This window comes from Lynx canadensis, chromosome A3 (genome assembly GCF_007474595.2).
Source record: "Lynx canadensis isolate LIC74 chromosome A3, mLynCan4.pri.v2, whole genome shotgun sequence".
Lineage (NCBI taxonomy): Eukaryota > Metazoa > Chordata > Mammalia > Carnivora > Felidae > Lynx > Lynx canadensis.
This window is the reverse complement of record NC_044305.1, coordinates 21,823,727-21,838,486: the sequence shown is the minus strand read 5'-3', so window position 1 is coordinate 21,838,486 and position 14,760 is coordinate 21,823,727. Positions and strand designations below refer to the sequence as shown.

At 46.7% G+C, this 14,760-nt stretch overlaps 1 protein-coding gene across 4 annotated transcripts in view; it reads left to right on the top strand.

Moving 5' to 3' along the window:
- The first annotated feature begins 534 nt into the window (after positions 1-534).
- SRC (SRC proto-oncogene, non-receptor tyrosine kinase) overlaps positions 535-14,760 on the top strand; it is a 33,614-nt gene continuing 19,388 nt past the window's right edge. For 3 of the 4 annotated variants that reach the window (XM_030309641.1, XM_030309640.1, XM_030309637.1), the window contains exons 1-3: positions 535-577; positions 12,786-12,983; positions 13,831-14,088. In XM_030309641.1, coding sequence (XP_030165501.1) covers positions 13,839-14,088 — 250 coding nt within the window. In that variant the 5' untranslated portion in view covers positions 535-577; positions 12,786-12,983; positions 13,831-13,838. Of the gene's footprint in view, positions 578-11,916; positions 12,370-12,785; positions 12,984-13,830; positions 14,089-14,760 lie in introns of those variants that run through there. The other variant, XM_030309639.1, reaches the window with a different exon arrangement.

Below are 14,760 nucleotides of genomic sequence, written 5' to 3'. Positions count from 1 at the left end.
GTCCCCATCACTGTACTCTCTATAATTCCTCCTTTGGCTGGTCTAGCTACTTGGCTTTTGTCTTTCACTCTTCAGTGCCTGGCGCATAGCAGGTGCTCAGCTAAGCTTTGTTGAAGAAGCCAACCAATGCACGACGATTGAGTGAATACCCAGGGCTCTCCTATTTCCTGGTCTTTGTGTGAATGGCTCCCTTTGCCAGGAACACCGGCCCTAGTCATCTCTGCTTGTAGAATTCCTCATCCTTGAAGTCCCTTCTCAGATGCTGCCTCTCCCGGCTTCTCCCAGTCAGAGAGGGTTGCTGGTGCTCTGCACACTTGGTCTGAGGCTCTCTGCTCAGAGATGTGGATGGAGACCTGTTATCATCCAACTCGTGTACGTAGTAACGTATTCATAAACAACAAGGAGGAGGCACCAGGCACAGGGGGGAGCCTTGCGCAAGGGTTGTTTTATTTCATCCTCCACAACAACCTTGAAGGTAGACATTATTATTATCCCTCCCTTTGCAGATCACAGAAGCTCAGAGAAGTGAAGTGACTTTCCCAGCTATGAGAGAGAGCGCACCAGGATTTGAAACCAGGTAAGACTGTGTTTTTTCTTAAAAACAAAAGGAAAACCATTAACACACACACAGCAAAAAATAATTCAAACAGTACAAAGGAAGACAGGGTAAAGCCTCTCTTTGCAGCCACATCTCCTTGCCCAAGGCAGGCACTGGGAGGGGTTTCTGGCGTGTCCTTTTAGGGAGAGGCAGACGTATACAAGCATGTATGTTAGAAAACAAACACAAACACATAGTAACATGTGGTATGTCCTGTTCCACACCTGTTTTTTCTTCACGTGTACCTTGAGGATCATTTGTGCTACTGCTCTCTTTTTCATGGTTGAATAGTGTTCTAGCAATCACTGTGTGGATGGAGACCGTGCTTTATTTCATTGGCGAAGAGTATTTTGGTTGTTTCCAGCCTTTTGCTTATTATAGACAGTTCTGCAATGAATATCCTCCATCATACACTTCATATTCATGTGCGAGGGTTCCTCTAGGATTAATCCCAAACTGCAGGGCCGGGGAGCATGTGGGGTTGCAATTTTGATGGAGATTGCCAGAGGTTATGATCATGCACCCTCACACCACACCCTCTGACCCTGCTATAGGTCAGAATAGCTGACCTATAGAATTTTTGCTATAGAATTTCAGGGTCTTGGCCAATCCGACAGTTGAACAGTGGCCTCTGCTAGTGTTTGTTTGCTTTTTTTTTTTTTTTTATTATCACAGCTTTATTGAGATATAATTCACAGACCAAACAATTCACCCATTTAAAATGTACAATTTAATGGCTTTTAGTATATTCACAGAGTTGTGTAACTATTACCACAATGAATTTTAGAACTTTTTTCTTTTTTCTTGTTTTAAAGTTTATTTATTCATTTTTTTTTTTAATTTTTTTTCAACGTTTATTTATTTTTGGGACAGAGAGAGACAGAGCATGAACGGGGGAGGGGCAGAGAGAGAGGGAGACACAGAATCGGAAACAGGCTCCAGGCTCTGAGCCATCAGCCCAGAGCCCGACGCGGGGCTCGAACTCTCGGACCGCGAGATCGTGACCTGGCTGAAGTCGGACGCTTAACCGACTGCGCCACCCAGGCGCCCCTATTTATTCATTTTTGAGAGAGAGAGAGAGAGAGAGAGAGAGAGAGAGAGGATCCCAAGCAGGCTCTGCGCTGGCAGTGCAGGGCCCGACGCAGGGCTCAAACTCATGAAGTGTGAGATCATGATCTAAACTGAAACCAAGAATTGGACCCTTAACTGACTGAGCCACCCAGGTGCCCCTAGAACATTTTTATTACCCCAGAAAGAAACTGTGTGCCCATTAGTCACTCCCCACTCTCCTCAAACGTTTCTCCCTTAGCCCCAGACAACAACAAATCTTCCTGTTTCTATAGATTTGCCTAGTCTAGACCTTTTATATAAATGGAATCATACAATACATGGTCTTTTATGTCTGGCTTCTTTCACTTAGCATCATGTCTTCAAGATTCCTCCATGTTATAACATGTTATCAGGACTTCATTCCTTTTTCTTGCCAAATAATACTCCATTGTCTGGATACAGTACCACGTTTTTTGTTTTTTTTTTTTTTTTTTTGGTCCATTCATCAACCGATGGACATACGGTTGTTCCCACTTTGTGGCTATTATGAATAATGCTGTTATGAATATTCATGTACACGTTTTCATGTGAATGTTTTCTCTTCTTTGGGTATATACCTAAGAGCAGACCTTCTGGATCATATGGTAACTCTGTGTTTAACCTTTTGAGGAAATGCCAGGCTGTCTTCCAAAACAGCGACACCATTGCACAGTCTTAGCAGCAGTGTGTGAGGTTTCCAATTTCTTCACATCCTTGCCAAAAGCTTGCCGTTGTCTGTCTTTTTAATTATGGCCTTCCTAATGGGTTTGAAGTGGTGGCCCATTGTAGTTTTGATTTGCATGTCCTCAATGATTAATGATATTGAGCATCTTTTCATGCAGTTATTGGCCATCTGTAGATCTTCTTTGGAGAAATATCCGTTCAAATCCTTTGCCCATTTTTTAATTGGGTTGTTTGCCTTTTTGTTGTTGAGTTATAGAAGTTCTCTATATATTCTAGATGCAGATCTCTTATCATCTATATGGTTTGCAAATATTTTTTCCCATTCTGTGAATTCTTTTTATCTCCTCGATGGTGTCTTTTGGACACAAAGGTTTGAAATTTTGATGATGTCCAGTTTATCCATTTTTTTCTTTTGTTGCTTCTGCCCTGGGTGTCATATCTAAGAAACCAAGGTCATAAAATTTATACCTATATTTTCTTATAAGAATTTTTTCAGTTTTACCTTTCATATTTAGGTTTGCAATCCATTTTTAATTTTTTTAATTAAAAAAATTTTTTTAATGTTTATTTATTTTTGAGATGGTGGGGGGGTGGGTGGGTAGGGGCAGAGAGAGAGGGAGACAAAGAATCCGAAGCAGGCTCCAGGCTCTGAGCTTGCAAGAGCCCAACACAGGGCTCGAACCCATGAACCATGAGATTATCACCTGAGCTGAAGTCTGGCATTTAACTAACTGAGCCACCCAGGCTCCCCTCGTGATCCATTTTGAATTGAGTTTTTCAATTCAATCCATTTGAATTGAATTTTTAGTGTAGGGTCTGAGGAAGGTGTCCAGTTTCCTTCTTTTGCATGTGTCTATCCAGTTTTTCCTGTAACATTTGTTGAAAAGACTGTTTTATCTCCATTGTGTGGTGTTGGCATATGCTTGTCCAAACTCCTTTGACTGTAAATGTGAGGGTTTATTTCTGTCCCTCAATTCAGTCCCATTGATGTATACATCTGTCCTTATGCCAGCACCATGGTGTCTTTTAAGAAAAAAAAAAAAGTTTTTTTTTAAGTAATCTTTACCTCCACTGTGGGGCTTGAACTCACCATCCTGAGATCAAGAGTCCCATGTTGTACTGAGTAAGCCAGCCAGGAGCCCCATGGTGTCTTGATTACTGGAACTTTTCCACAAGCTCTGAAATTGAAATGAATGAGCCCTCAAGCTTTGTTTTTCTTTTTCAAGATTGTTTTGGCTATTCTGGGTCCCTTGACTTTCCATATGAATTTTAGGACCAATTTGTCAATTTTTGCAAAGAAGATAGCTGGGATTTTGATAGGGATTACGTTGACTCTGTAGATCAGTTTGGGGAATATTACCATTTTAGCAATGTTTAGTCTTCCAATCCATGAACATGGGATGTCTTTCCATTTATTTAGATTTTCTTTAATTTCTTTCAATAATTTTTGAATTTTGCATTTCTTTGGCTATTCTTATTCCTAAATATTCTTTTGATATTGTAAATTGTTTTCTTAATTTTCTTTTTGGACTGTTCATTAGCGTATAGAAATATAATTTATTTTTTATATATTGATCTTGTACTTTGCAACCTCGGTGAATTTGTTTATTAATTCTGATAATTTTTTAGTGGAATCCTTAGGAATTTCTGTATACAAGATCATATCATCTGCAAACAGGGTGAGCTTTACTTTTTCCTTTCCAATCTGGATGCCTTTTATTTCATCTTCTTCTCGACTGCCCTGGCTGGAACTTCCAGTGCAATGTTAAAGAGAAGTTGTAAGAGTGGACATCCTTATCTCATTCCTGATCAGTACTCAACACCATTAAGTATGATGTTGAATATGAATTTTTCATAGGTGCCCTTTATCAGATTCCCTTCCAGGGAATTTGTTGAGGTTTTTGTCATGAAAGGGTATTGGATTTTGTCAAATGCCTTTTCTGCATCTATTGAGGTTATGGTATGGTTTTTGTCCTTTATTCTATTGGTATGGTATTAGTCGATTTTCAGGAAGTTAAACCAGTCTCGTATTCTTGGAGGAAATCTCACTTGGTCATGATGTATAATTCTTTTTATATGTTGTCGAATCCAGTTTGCTAGTATTTTATTAAAGATTTTTGTATCTTATATTCATAAGATATAACAGTCTGTAGATTTCTCCTTTTTTGGTTTTTAATGATGTCTTTGTCTGGTTTTGGTATTAGGGTAATATTGGCTTCATAGAATGAGTTGGGTGGTGTTCCTAGTGAATCCTTGGTATTAATTCTTCTTTAAATGTTTGATAGAATTCACCAGTGAAGCCAACTGGGTCTGGGTCTGTATTTGTGAGAAGTTTTTAAATTACTAATTTAATCTCCTTTTCCTAGTTTTAGCTTTATTCCAATTTTCTATTTATTAGTTTTAGTTTTTTTTAAGGAGTTTGTCAATTTCATCCAAGTTATGTTATTTGTTGGAATAGCACTATTCATAGCTTCCCCTTATAACCTTGCTTTATTTCTATAAGGTCTGTAGTATTATCCTCTCTTTCATTCCTGTTTTTAGTCATTTGAGTCTTCTCTCTGATTTTCTTGTTCAGTCTAGCTAAAGGTTTGTCAATTTTGTCAATCTTTTCAAAGAACCAACTTTTGGTTTTGTTGATTTTCTCTGTTGTTTTTATTTTCTATGCCATTAATTTCTGCCCTAATCTTTATTTCCTTTCTTTTACTTGCTTTAGGGTTTGCTTTTCTTTTCTGTTGTGTTAAGGTGGAAGGTTAGGTTATTGGCTTGAGATTTTCTGTCTTTTTTTTTTTTTTAATTTGAGAGAGAGAGAGAGAGAGAGAGAAAGAACACAAGCAGGAGAGAGGGGCAAAGGGAGAGAGAGAGAGAGAGAGAGAGAGAGAGAGAGAGAGAGAGACTTAAACAGGCTCCATGCTGATGTGGGGCTTGATCCCATGACCCTGGGATCATGACCTGAGCCAAAATCAAGAATTGGATGCTCAACTCTCTGAGCCACCCAGACATCCCTGTCCTCTTTTTAATTTATTTTTTTCTTCTTTTTTAATATAGGTATTTATACTTACAAATCTCCCTTCAAGTTCTACTTTATTGCATCCCATACATTTTGATATGTGGTGTCATCATGTTTATTCACCTCAAAGTATTTTCTATTGTTTTGATGATTTCTTTGACTCATTGGTTACTGAGGAAGGTATTAATTTTTACATATTTGTAATTTCTGTTACTGATTTCTTAATTCATTCTATTGTGAATGGAAACGTAGTTTGTATGATTTCACTCCGCTTAAATTTATTGAGGCTTAGAAAATGGTCTGTCCCAGAGAATGTTCTGTGCACTTGAAAAGAATGTATATTCTGCTGTGGTCAGGGAGCTTGTGTAGTTTGAATTTGCATTAATATATATTTTTTAAAAAGTTTGTTTATTTTGAGAGAGAGAGAGAGAGAGAGAGAGAAATTTAGAGTGTGAGCAGGGGAGGAGCAGAGAGAGAGGAAGACAGAGAATCCCAGGCAGGCTCTGTGCTGACAGTGTGGGGCTCAAACCCACAAAGCATGAGATCATGACCTGAGCTGAAATCAAGAGTCAGATGCTCAACTGACTGAGCCACACAGGCGTCCCTGATTTACATTTCTCTTAAAAATGAGGCTGAACATCTTGTCATATGTTGAAGAGCTGTTTGGCTTGCTGTAAACTATCTGTGGTTATTTTTCTTATTTTGTGGGAGCTCATTATGTATTAAGGGGTAAACCCTTGTCTATCATATGAGTTACAAATATTTTTCTTAGTGTGTTATTTGCCTTTTGAATTTGTTTATGATATTTATTGAGCCATGCAGACATTGTAGGTTTTTATGTAGATAGATTTATCATTTTTTTTAATGTTTACTTGTTTTTGAGAGAGAGAGAGTGAGAGCGCACGTAAGCGGGGGACGGGCAGAGAGCGAGGGAGACACTGAATCCGAAGCAGGCTCCAGGCTCTGAGCTGTCAGCACAGAACCCGACATAGGGCTCGAACCCATGAACTTGTGATGCCCTGACCTGAGGTGAAGTCAGATGCTTAACCTACTGAGCCACCCAGGTGCCCTGATAGATTTATGATTTTAAAAATGACTTTTAGGTTTGGGGTCTCTGGGTCGCTCAGTTTGTTGAGTAGCCGACTCTTGATCTTGGCTCAGGTCATGATCTCATGGTTTGTGAGTTAAAGCCCCGTATCAGGCTTTGTGTCAGTGGTGCAGAGCCTGCTTGGAATTCTCTCTCTCTCTCTCTCTCTCTTTCTCTTTCTTCCTCCCCCTCCCTCCCTCCCTCCCTCCTTCTGTCTCTCTCTGCCTGTCTCCGACTTGTGCTGTCTCTCTCTCTCTCAAAATAAATAAATAAACTTAAAAAAATGATTTTTAGGTTTTGTGCCATGTTAAGAAATGTTTTTCTCGTTCTGAGATTAGAAAATTTATTCTCTGCTTTCTGTTTGAGAGATTCATGGTTTTATTTTGAGTGGTTTAAATCTGATTGATCTGGGATTTATAGGCATATGGAGTAGGTTTGAAATCTGACTTTAATTTGCTTCCTGACGGCAGGTCATTGATCTCAGCTCTATCTTAAAAATAATCTACCTTTTTTTATACGGGCATGAAATGCCACCTTTGTTATGTGTTAAATCCCTGTATGTTTGGGAACAATTTTTGGACCCTCTATTTTCTGTTCCATTGATTTGTTTGTTTTTGTGCTGATATCATACAGTTTAAAAAAATTTTTTTTTTAGTGTTTATTTATTTTTGAGAGAGACAGAGAGAGAGTGCAAGCTAGGGAGGGGCAGAGAGAGAGGGAGACACAGAATCCGAAGCAGGCTCCAGGCTCTGAGCTGTCAGCACACAGCCCGATGTGGGGCTCGATCTCACAAACTGTGAGTTCATGACCTGAGCCGAGATCAAGAGTTGGGTGCCTACCAACTGAGCCACCCAGGCACCCTGATTTTATTTTCTGATCGCCGTTGGTATATAGATACATTGTGGATTTGGAGGTATTAGCTTTTAATTTCCTTCCACTGAATTTGCTTTTTGTTTAGTGGTTTTGCAGCAGATTCTCTTGGATTTCCCAGATCTACACGGGTAACATCTGCAAATGATGATACTTGTCTTCTCTTTTCTAATTCCCCTTTATTACTTCCATTTCTTGTTCTTAGCTCATTGGATTGGCAAGGATCTCAGAGCAAGGTTAACTCGTGGACACACTTGTCTTTTCTGGACTCTTTCCCCGTGAAGTGGCTTTTCTAGGCCTGGGCTCCTAAGGAACTCCGCCAGACAATCCCTGTAGGGCCGTGCACAGAGCTTGGCACGTAGTAGGAATCTGGGAAGCCTTTGCCTCATTGGAGGAGTGATTACAAAAGATAGCAAGGATCTAAAAAAGGTTTTCCGCAGTAATGATGATGATAGCTGGTGTTTATTGAGCACTTCCTATCTGCGAGGCACTATTAAGTATTACCTCATGTTTTCTCACAACGAGGCTAGCTGTGTGGGAACAGTTGTGCGGATTCCCATTTTTGAGAAGGGGTAGACTGAGGCCCCCTTGAGGCTGCATGACTAGGACGCGGCAAGGCGGCATCTGAACCTGGCGCTCTGGCTCCAGGCTTATATTTTTGTGATGCTTCCACTTCCCAGGAGAGTCCAGAGTTATGGGCGATGATATCAGAGGTTGGCCTCTGACCCCTGTGTTGCCTCTGTGTCAGGGAGGCGGAGGTGGTGGAGGGGTAGGTGCGCCTGGGGCGGTGAGGGCTGCCCGCACAGCACGCCGTATGTCACTCTCCTGGACCTCGAGCACGCCAACCCCGGTGCCCTCACTTGCTGCACGGCCTCGGGCAAGGTTTAGCTTCTTTGAACTTTGGTTCTGCCTGTCAAGTGGGCACCGTTGGAGCCCCTACTTCATTGTGCTGTCAGGACGACGGGGCATCCGCTGCCTGTAAAGTTCCCAGCGCTGTGTGTGGCATTCAAGGCCTGGCCACCTGACTGCCGCCTCCTCTCGTGTTGTTCCTCTCATCCCCGGTAATGATAACAACAACAGCGAACAACATCGGGTGCTGTTTGTTGAGCATTTATTCTGCGCCTGGCACATGGGCTCTCTCTTGAATTCTCAGATGTTAGGCTTATTATTATCCCCATTTTAAAGAAACTGAGGGGCGATGTGACTTGCCCAAGAAGATGTAGCTAGTAAGTAGTAGAGGCAGGATTTGAACCCAGGCCCGACTGGATTCCTCATTCTTTTTTTTTTTTTTTAATTTTTTTTCAACGTTTTTTATTAATTTTTGGGACAGAGAGAGACAGAGCATGAACGGGGGAGGGGCAGAGAGAGAGGGAGACACAGAATCGGAAACAGGCTCCAGGCTCTGAGCCGTCAGCCCAGAGCCCGACGCGGGGCTCGAACTCACGGACCGCGAGATCGTGACCTGGCTGAAGTCGGACGCTTAACTGACTGCGCCACCCAGGCACCCCTGGATTCCTCATTCTCAACTCCTAATCCCCTGGCCTCCTTTTGCCCTGACAGTAGCGGAGGTGAAGCTCTTCAGAGTAGGGAATGAAGGGGTGGGTATGCCGTGACCGGACCACAGTTTATTCCCCAGCCTCTTCTGGATGTTGTAAACATCTGTGTGCCTGGGGAGGGGCGAGGGGGGAGAGTGTGGTGCCCTCCAGCAGGGGGGCCATGGGAGAGGGGATTCGGCTTCATCCAGAGGGGAGTGGTGGGAAACTCTTCAGTGTTGCTGTTTTTTTTAAGTCTCATTAAAAGACAGTTTTTGACAAGGTAATTTCTAAATGTCAAGTGATACAGCAGATACGTACAGTAAAAAAGGGATTTTCCCCTCCCCATCCCACATCTTTTGGACGAAACACTGTGAAGAATTTGGAATCCTTCCAGAACTTTCTCTACAGCTCTATAGCACGTGCTCTCATAGACACACTTACGCACATGCTAGTTTCCTTCACAGAAATCATTGTACATACGTGTGCTATGTGTGCGTGGTGAGCACAGGCTCATTTACTCTTCCTGCTAACCCCACGACTTCGGTAGTGTTATTGTCCTCATTTTCCAACTGTGGAAACTGAGGTCGCGAGAGGCCCAGAGGACGTTCTGCGCTGGCAGCTTCCTCTCTTCACAGCGCATCTCCTCAGGCCACACTGAGCTCTCGTTCTGTTTGATCAGCTGCACGGCTGTCCACTCCATGAACAGACCATCGTTTCTTTATCCAGCCCCTCTCTCATGAGCACGTAGGTCATTTCCGGTTTTCCACGGAGAGTGCTAAGCAGAGGAGGCCCCCGCTGTCTGTGCGGTTTACAGGGACGCCTCTGGCTACAGGGAGGAGGGTGCACGGAGGGCCAGACTCCTGCATCCAGGCCCAGGCAGATGGGTGCCTGGCTGAGGGAATGGAGAGAGGGTTGGGGGAGGCATACATTTGAGGAAGATTTGGGGAGGTGGGAGAGCCAGAGCGGAGACGGTGACAGGTGACACGGGGCTGGGGCTACAGCCTTGAGGGGAGACGCCAAGTCAGCCCGGGGCCCTTGGGGCATGAAGGGCTGGGGCGGAGAGGGGCAAGCATTGCAGGCCTGCTTCCCGGCACCTCCCGTGCACAAGCCCTCAGTCTGGAGACTGTGGTCAGGAGGCTGAGGTTAGGAGTGGCTCCCCAGAGGAAAGGGGCCTCCTTCCTCTGGGAACCTCAGGCACCCCCCAGTACGGAGGCCTCGCCACTTCCCCTTGGCCCCACAAGGGTCTATCTGTATCTCAGAGTGTGCCAGTGGCGGAAGAGATGTGGGGTTGGCTCCTCTCGAATGGGCAACTCATGGTGACTTGGCGTTTGGGCCCCAGAACCAAAAGGCCCTGAGACAGCATCCTGCCTCAAGAAAGGAGCCCCGGGGGTCTGGGAGGGTGGTGTCTCCTGAGGTCACACAGCCCCCGGCAGCAGCCCTGCAGGGGACTAGACCCCACCCTAAAAGTGCCTGTCCTTCCTTGAGCACATTCTGCTTTGTTGAAGCCAGAAACCTCTGGCTTTCTCTGGGAAGGGAGCTGCCTTATCTGCTCGTGCCCCATCCACCAAGGGCATCTGACTATTCCACGTGAGAGAGGTCCCGAGGGCAAGGAGGTAGGGCCACGAGTTCCCCCAGTAGACCCCATGAGCAAGCCCCTGATCCCTGCCTGTCCAGTGTGGTTCCCTGTCCCCTTTCTCCCTCGCCGTGTGACCTCAGATAAGTTCCTCAATCTCTCTGTGCCTCAGTTTCTTCCTCAGTAAAATAGGGAAACTATTAGTATCTGCCTTCTAGATTATCATGAGGATTTCATGAATGAATATTTGCAAACTGCTTGGAGCAGGGCCTGTCTAAGGTCCAGGCCCTGGGAGTGTTTGAATATCCGGGAACGACACTTGGTCTCCACAACATGACGTGACAGGAACAAAGCAGGATGCAAACCATGTCTATGCTCATTTAGTCTTTTGTCTGTTCTGCACATATTTCCAGAACAATTAGTAGGTACCAGGTCTGTCCTGGCCACGGGGCAGGTGCAGATGGATATGACCCAGTCCTGCCCGCAGGGAGCTTAGACAAGGGCACTAGATGGAGCCCAATTTTGTTTACAGTCATACATTCCCATGATGCCTGAAGGAAACACAGTGTCACGCCCAGGCGATTGTGTTCTAGGGGCAAGGCTGGCAAAGTGCTGCTCTGTGCTGAGCATGTGCTATGTGCTTTCCTTGCTGACTTTCTCAAGAGGTCTGTCATGTGGGCACTGTTCTACTTCCTGAGTGCCAGAGGAGGAGACTGAGGCCCCGGTCCCATGCTGGGATGGTAGGGCTGGGATTCAAACACTCTAGTACTCTAGCTCTTAACCTCCACACGCCTGCCTGTCCACAAACACGTGTTACTTGTATAATCAGATTTAACCACAAAGACCAACAAAACAAATAGAACAGAAACTCCACAAACCAACAAACATTGCAAGCAGAGGCCAGGCCACCGTAGCTGGTTTTGAAGGCCCTCTTGTACTTTTTCTCCTGCCCTGGGAGGAGTGGTCTTGGTCAGTATAAGAGATTGGGACCAGGAGCTGTCTTTTCTTCTCCTTGTACCCTCCCAAGAGGGCACGTGCATTTTCTTGGTGCCAGGAGAGTGCTGGCCCTGGTCCAGGCCTGGCTCTCCCTCTTTCTCCACAGCACATTGACCAATTACTCTTTCTCCTGTCCTTGATTACCTCCAGGGACAGGGGGCTCACCCTTCACCGTTTAGTTCATTCTGAAGAAAGTTCAGGCTCCTAGAAAGTGCTCTATTTAAAAAAATAATAATAATTATATTTAAAAAATATATTTTTATAATTTTTATTTCCCCTGAAAGTCCCACAAACAAACGTCCTCTGACACAGTCCTGGCCAGGTCATCTCTGTGTCCCCCTGTAGACTAGCGTAGCCCCTGCTGCTCAGTCAGCGCTGTGAACGCTATATCAGGGAGCCATTGGGTAGGGAGTGCAGTGGACGGGGCCCGGCCTCCAGCAAGCCCGGGCTGTGGGTAACTGGGTCAGTGGGGCCCACGGGACACCAGCTCTATGAGTGCTGATGTGACCGAAGTGGACTGGGTTGCCATAGAAATTGGTCTTCTTTGTCCCCAGGCCTGTTGGCCTGTCCCTCAGGAGGCCCAGGTGATCCCTTGGGCTATTGAGCAGATCTCCTCAGGGCCTCCCCAGCCTCCCATTCTCTGATCTGGATGTCCCCCGGGAGCAGGCAGGCCACACCCACCTCGTGTGGCCAGTCAGCCCGAGGCCCAGGGGTTGCAGGAGCTGGCCGAGGTTCACACAGGGAGGAGAGCGTTCAGAGCTGGGCTTGCTCAGGGCCAGCCGTCTTGCCTAAGGCCTCGGCCAGTCAAGAGCGCTTTTCCCCATCCGTGGGTTCCCAGAGGAAATTCTGGACTGATTGCAGGGACTGCCGCATTCCCTGGAGAATATTCAGAACCCACCTTGTCGGTGTGTCCAGAATCGCACGATATCGGTAAGAGCTGATGTGGCAGGGTGACCTGCTATGTCCCCGGCGGGAGCATACTTGTCGCGTTTGGTTGCCACGGAGCTGGATGACCCCATTGTTTCCAGATGAAGAAACAGGGCCCAGAGAGGTTAAGTCACTTGCCTGAGGTCACACGGCGGATTAGGGGCAAAGGTGGGGTCTGAGTCTGGGGAGTCTGGCTCCAGAGCCCATCCTTAACCACCGTGCCAAACCCTGCCCTGCTCATGCTCATAAGACGCTTTGGGAAGGCCAAAGGCTGTTTCAGGTCTGGGAAGCCCTTAACGTTGGAACTTTCAGTCAGAGCCTGATAAATCGTGACCCAAGAGCCAGAGCCGTGGTGATTTCTCTTTCTAATCGTGTCCTCACAACAGCCCTGAAAAGTCTGCTTTATCCCTGTTTTGCAGATGAAGACGCTGAGGCCCAAAGAGGGGAAGTGAGTTGCTTAGGGTCACATAGCGGGGAGAAGTGGAGCAGAGCCTCTCGTCCGAGCCCCCTGACTCCACACCTGGTGTTCGTGCTGAGACCTCAGGCTGCTTCCCAGATCCTCTGGGACAGCCCCTGCCTTCCTCCGGGTGAGGCGGTGACCCACCAGGGCTGCCAAGGTGAGGGAGGAGGGGGGCGTGGGCACGATGGGTGGGAAGACCAGGCTCACTGGGAGCTGAGGCTGGCCAGGATCTGTGTGTTGGGAGGTAGGAGGCAAAAGAGGGTGGCGGGGCTGTGGGCATCATTGGGAAGTTTTCAACTTGTTTTTTTTTTTTTTTTCTGGATACCATGTTATCGAGGAGAGGTACAAAAGCCAGGAGGACTTAGGCCAGAAAGGATTTAGAGAAAACTTCCCAAGGGGGGTGACTTTTAAGCTGAGGACTGAAGGAGGCCTGAGTTATTCTGGTGAAGTGGTCAGGGAAGAACATCCAGGCAGAGGAAACAGCATGTGTGCAAAGGCCCTGTGGCTGGGTTGAGCTCCCAGACATCTCTCCTTCCAGCCTCCTGCTATATCTCTGCCTTGGTTGCATATCTTAGCACCTTCCTGTCTGCTGTTAGACAATTTTAGTCAGTCATGTATTTGCTCAGCAGACCCTCGGTGAGCCCTCTCCTATGTGCTGTGTGCCTCGGATATAGACATGACTCAGATTGTCCCTGCCCATGACAGACAGAAACTGACTCAGGGGAAGGTGGGGAGGTTAGGGCTTCTGATTATAAGTCATTTCTTCGCTGCTTGGCCTCATACCAAGGAAGCCGTTTATGGGTTTCGTCATCATTCCCATTTTACAGATTTAGAAACTGAGGCTCTGAAAGTCTAACTTACCCAAAGAGGCTAGTACCCTTCTTTGGGCCTCAGTTTCCTCATCTGTAGAATGGGTGAGGGTAGACGCTGTCTAAAGGGCCTAGTCCCAGCAGCTCTGCCTGCCCCCAGAGCCCTTCACCTCCAGGGTGCTTTCTCATCCCCAGCCAGGACCATGGGCAGCAACAAGAGCAAGCCCAAGGATGCCAGCCAACGGCGCCGCAGCCTGGAGCCTGCTGAGAACACCCACGGTGGTGGTGGGGGTGCCTTCCCCACCTCACAGACACCCAGCAAGCCAGCCTCCGCTGATGGCCACCGAGGCCCCAGTACGGCCTTCCCCTCTGCCGCTGCTGAGCCCAAGCTGTTCGGGGGCTTCAACTCCTCGGACACAGTCACCTCCCCGCAGAGGGCGGGGCCGCTGGCAGGTCAGTGGGCCTGGGAGTGTGGGTGCCTGCTGGCCGGGCCTCTCACCGTCGGGGCAGAGGCTGTGGGTTTCTCGGGTTTGGGGACTGTAGGGAGTTTCCTGGAGGCTGTGGGTGGGGAAGGGCTTTATAAACCGGAAAGTGTGGTACACATCCCATTGCCTTTGAGGGTGAATCCAATGCAGAGTATAAAGGGGTCTAGAGATGTGGGACTGTAGGCGGGAACTGAGGCCAGAGAGCCAGGGGGCTGTTTGCCCAGGACGGTACAGGGACCAGGTCTGAGGCTTTGTTTTTTGACTCTGGTGGGCCTAGAGATGGGTCAGGACAGGAGGTCTTGGGTGGCAGAGGGGGCAAGAGCAGGTTAGGAGGGACAAAGGGAGCTCTGGTCCTCAGGCGCCCAGCCCAATGCCGAGATGCACCCCTGCGCCCTCTGCTGGCCTTTTTGGGGTATGGCAGCTCCAGGCAAGCGATGCTTAAGAGAGAGATGCCCATAGGGTCCCAGACACACACACACGCACACACACAAGACATTCACATAAATACTTGCATTCTTACCTTGACATACTCAGAGCCACACACAGCCAGCAACTCACTCCAGGATATCTGTGCAGACACTTAAACAGGCTGAGTTAGAGACACCATCAGAGATACTTGAAGATACCGTGCACATAAAGA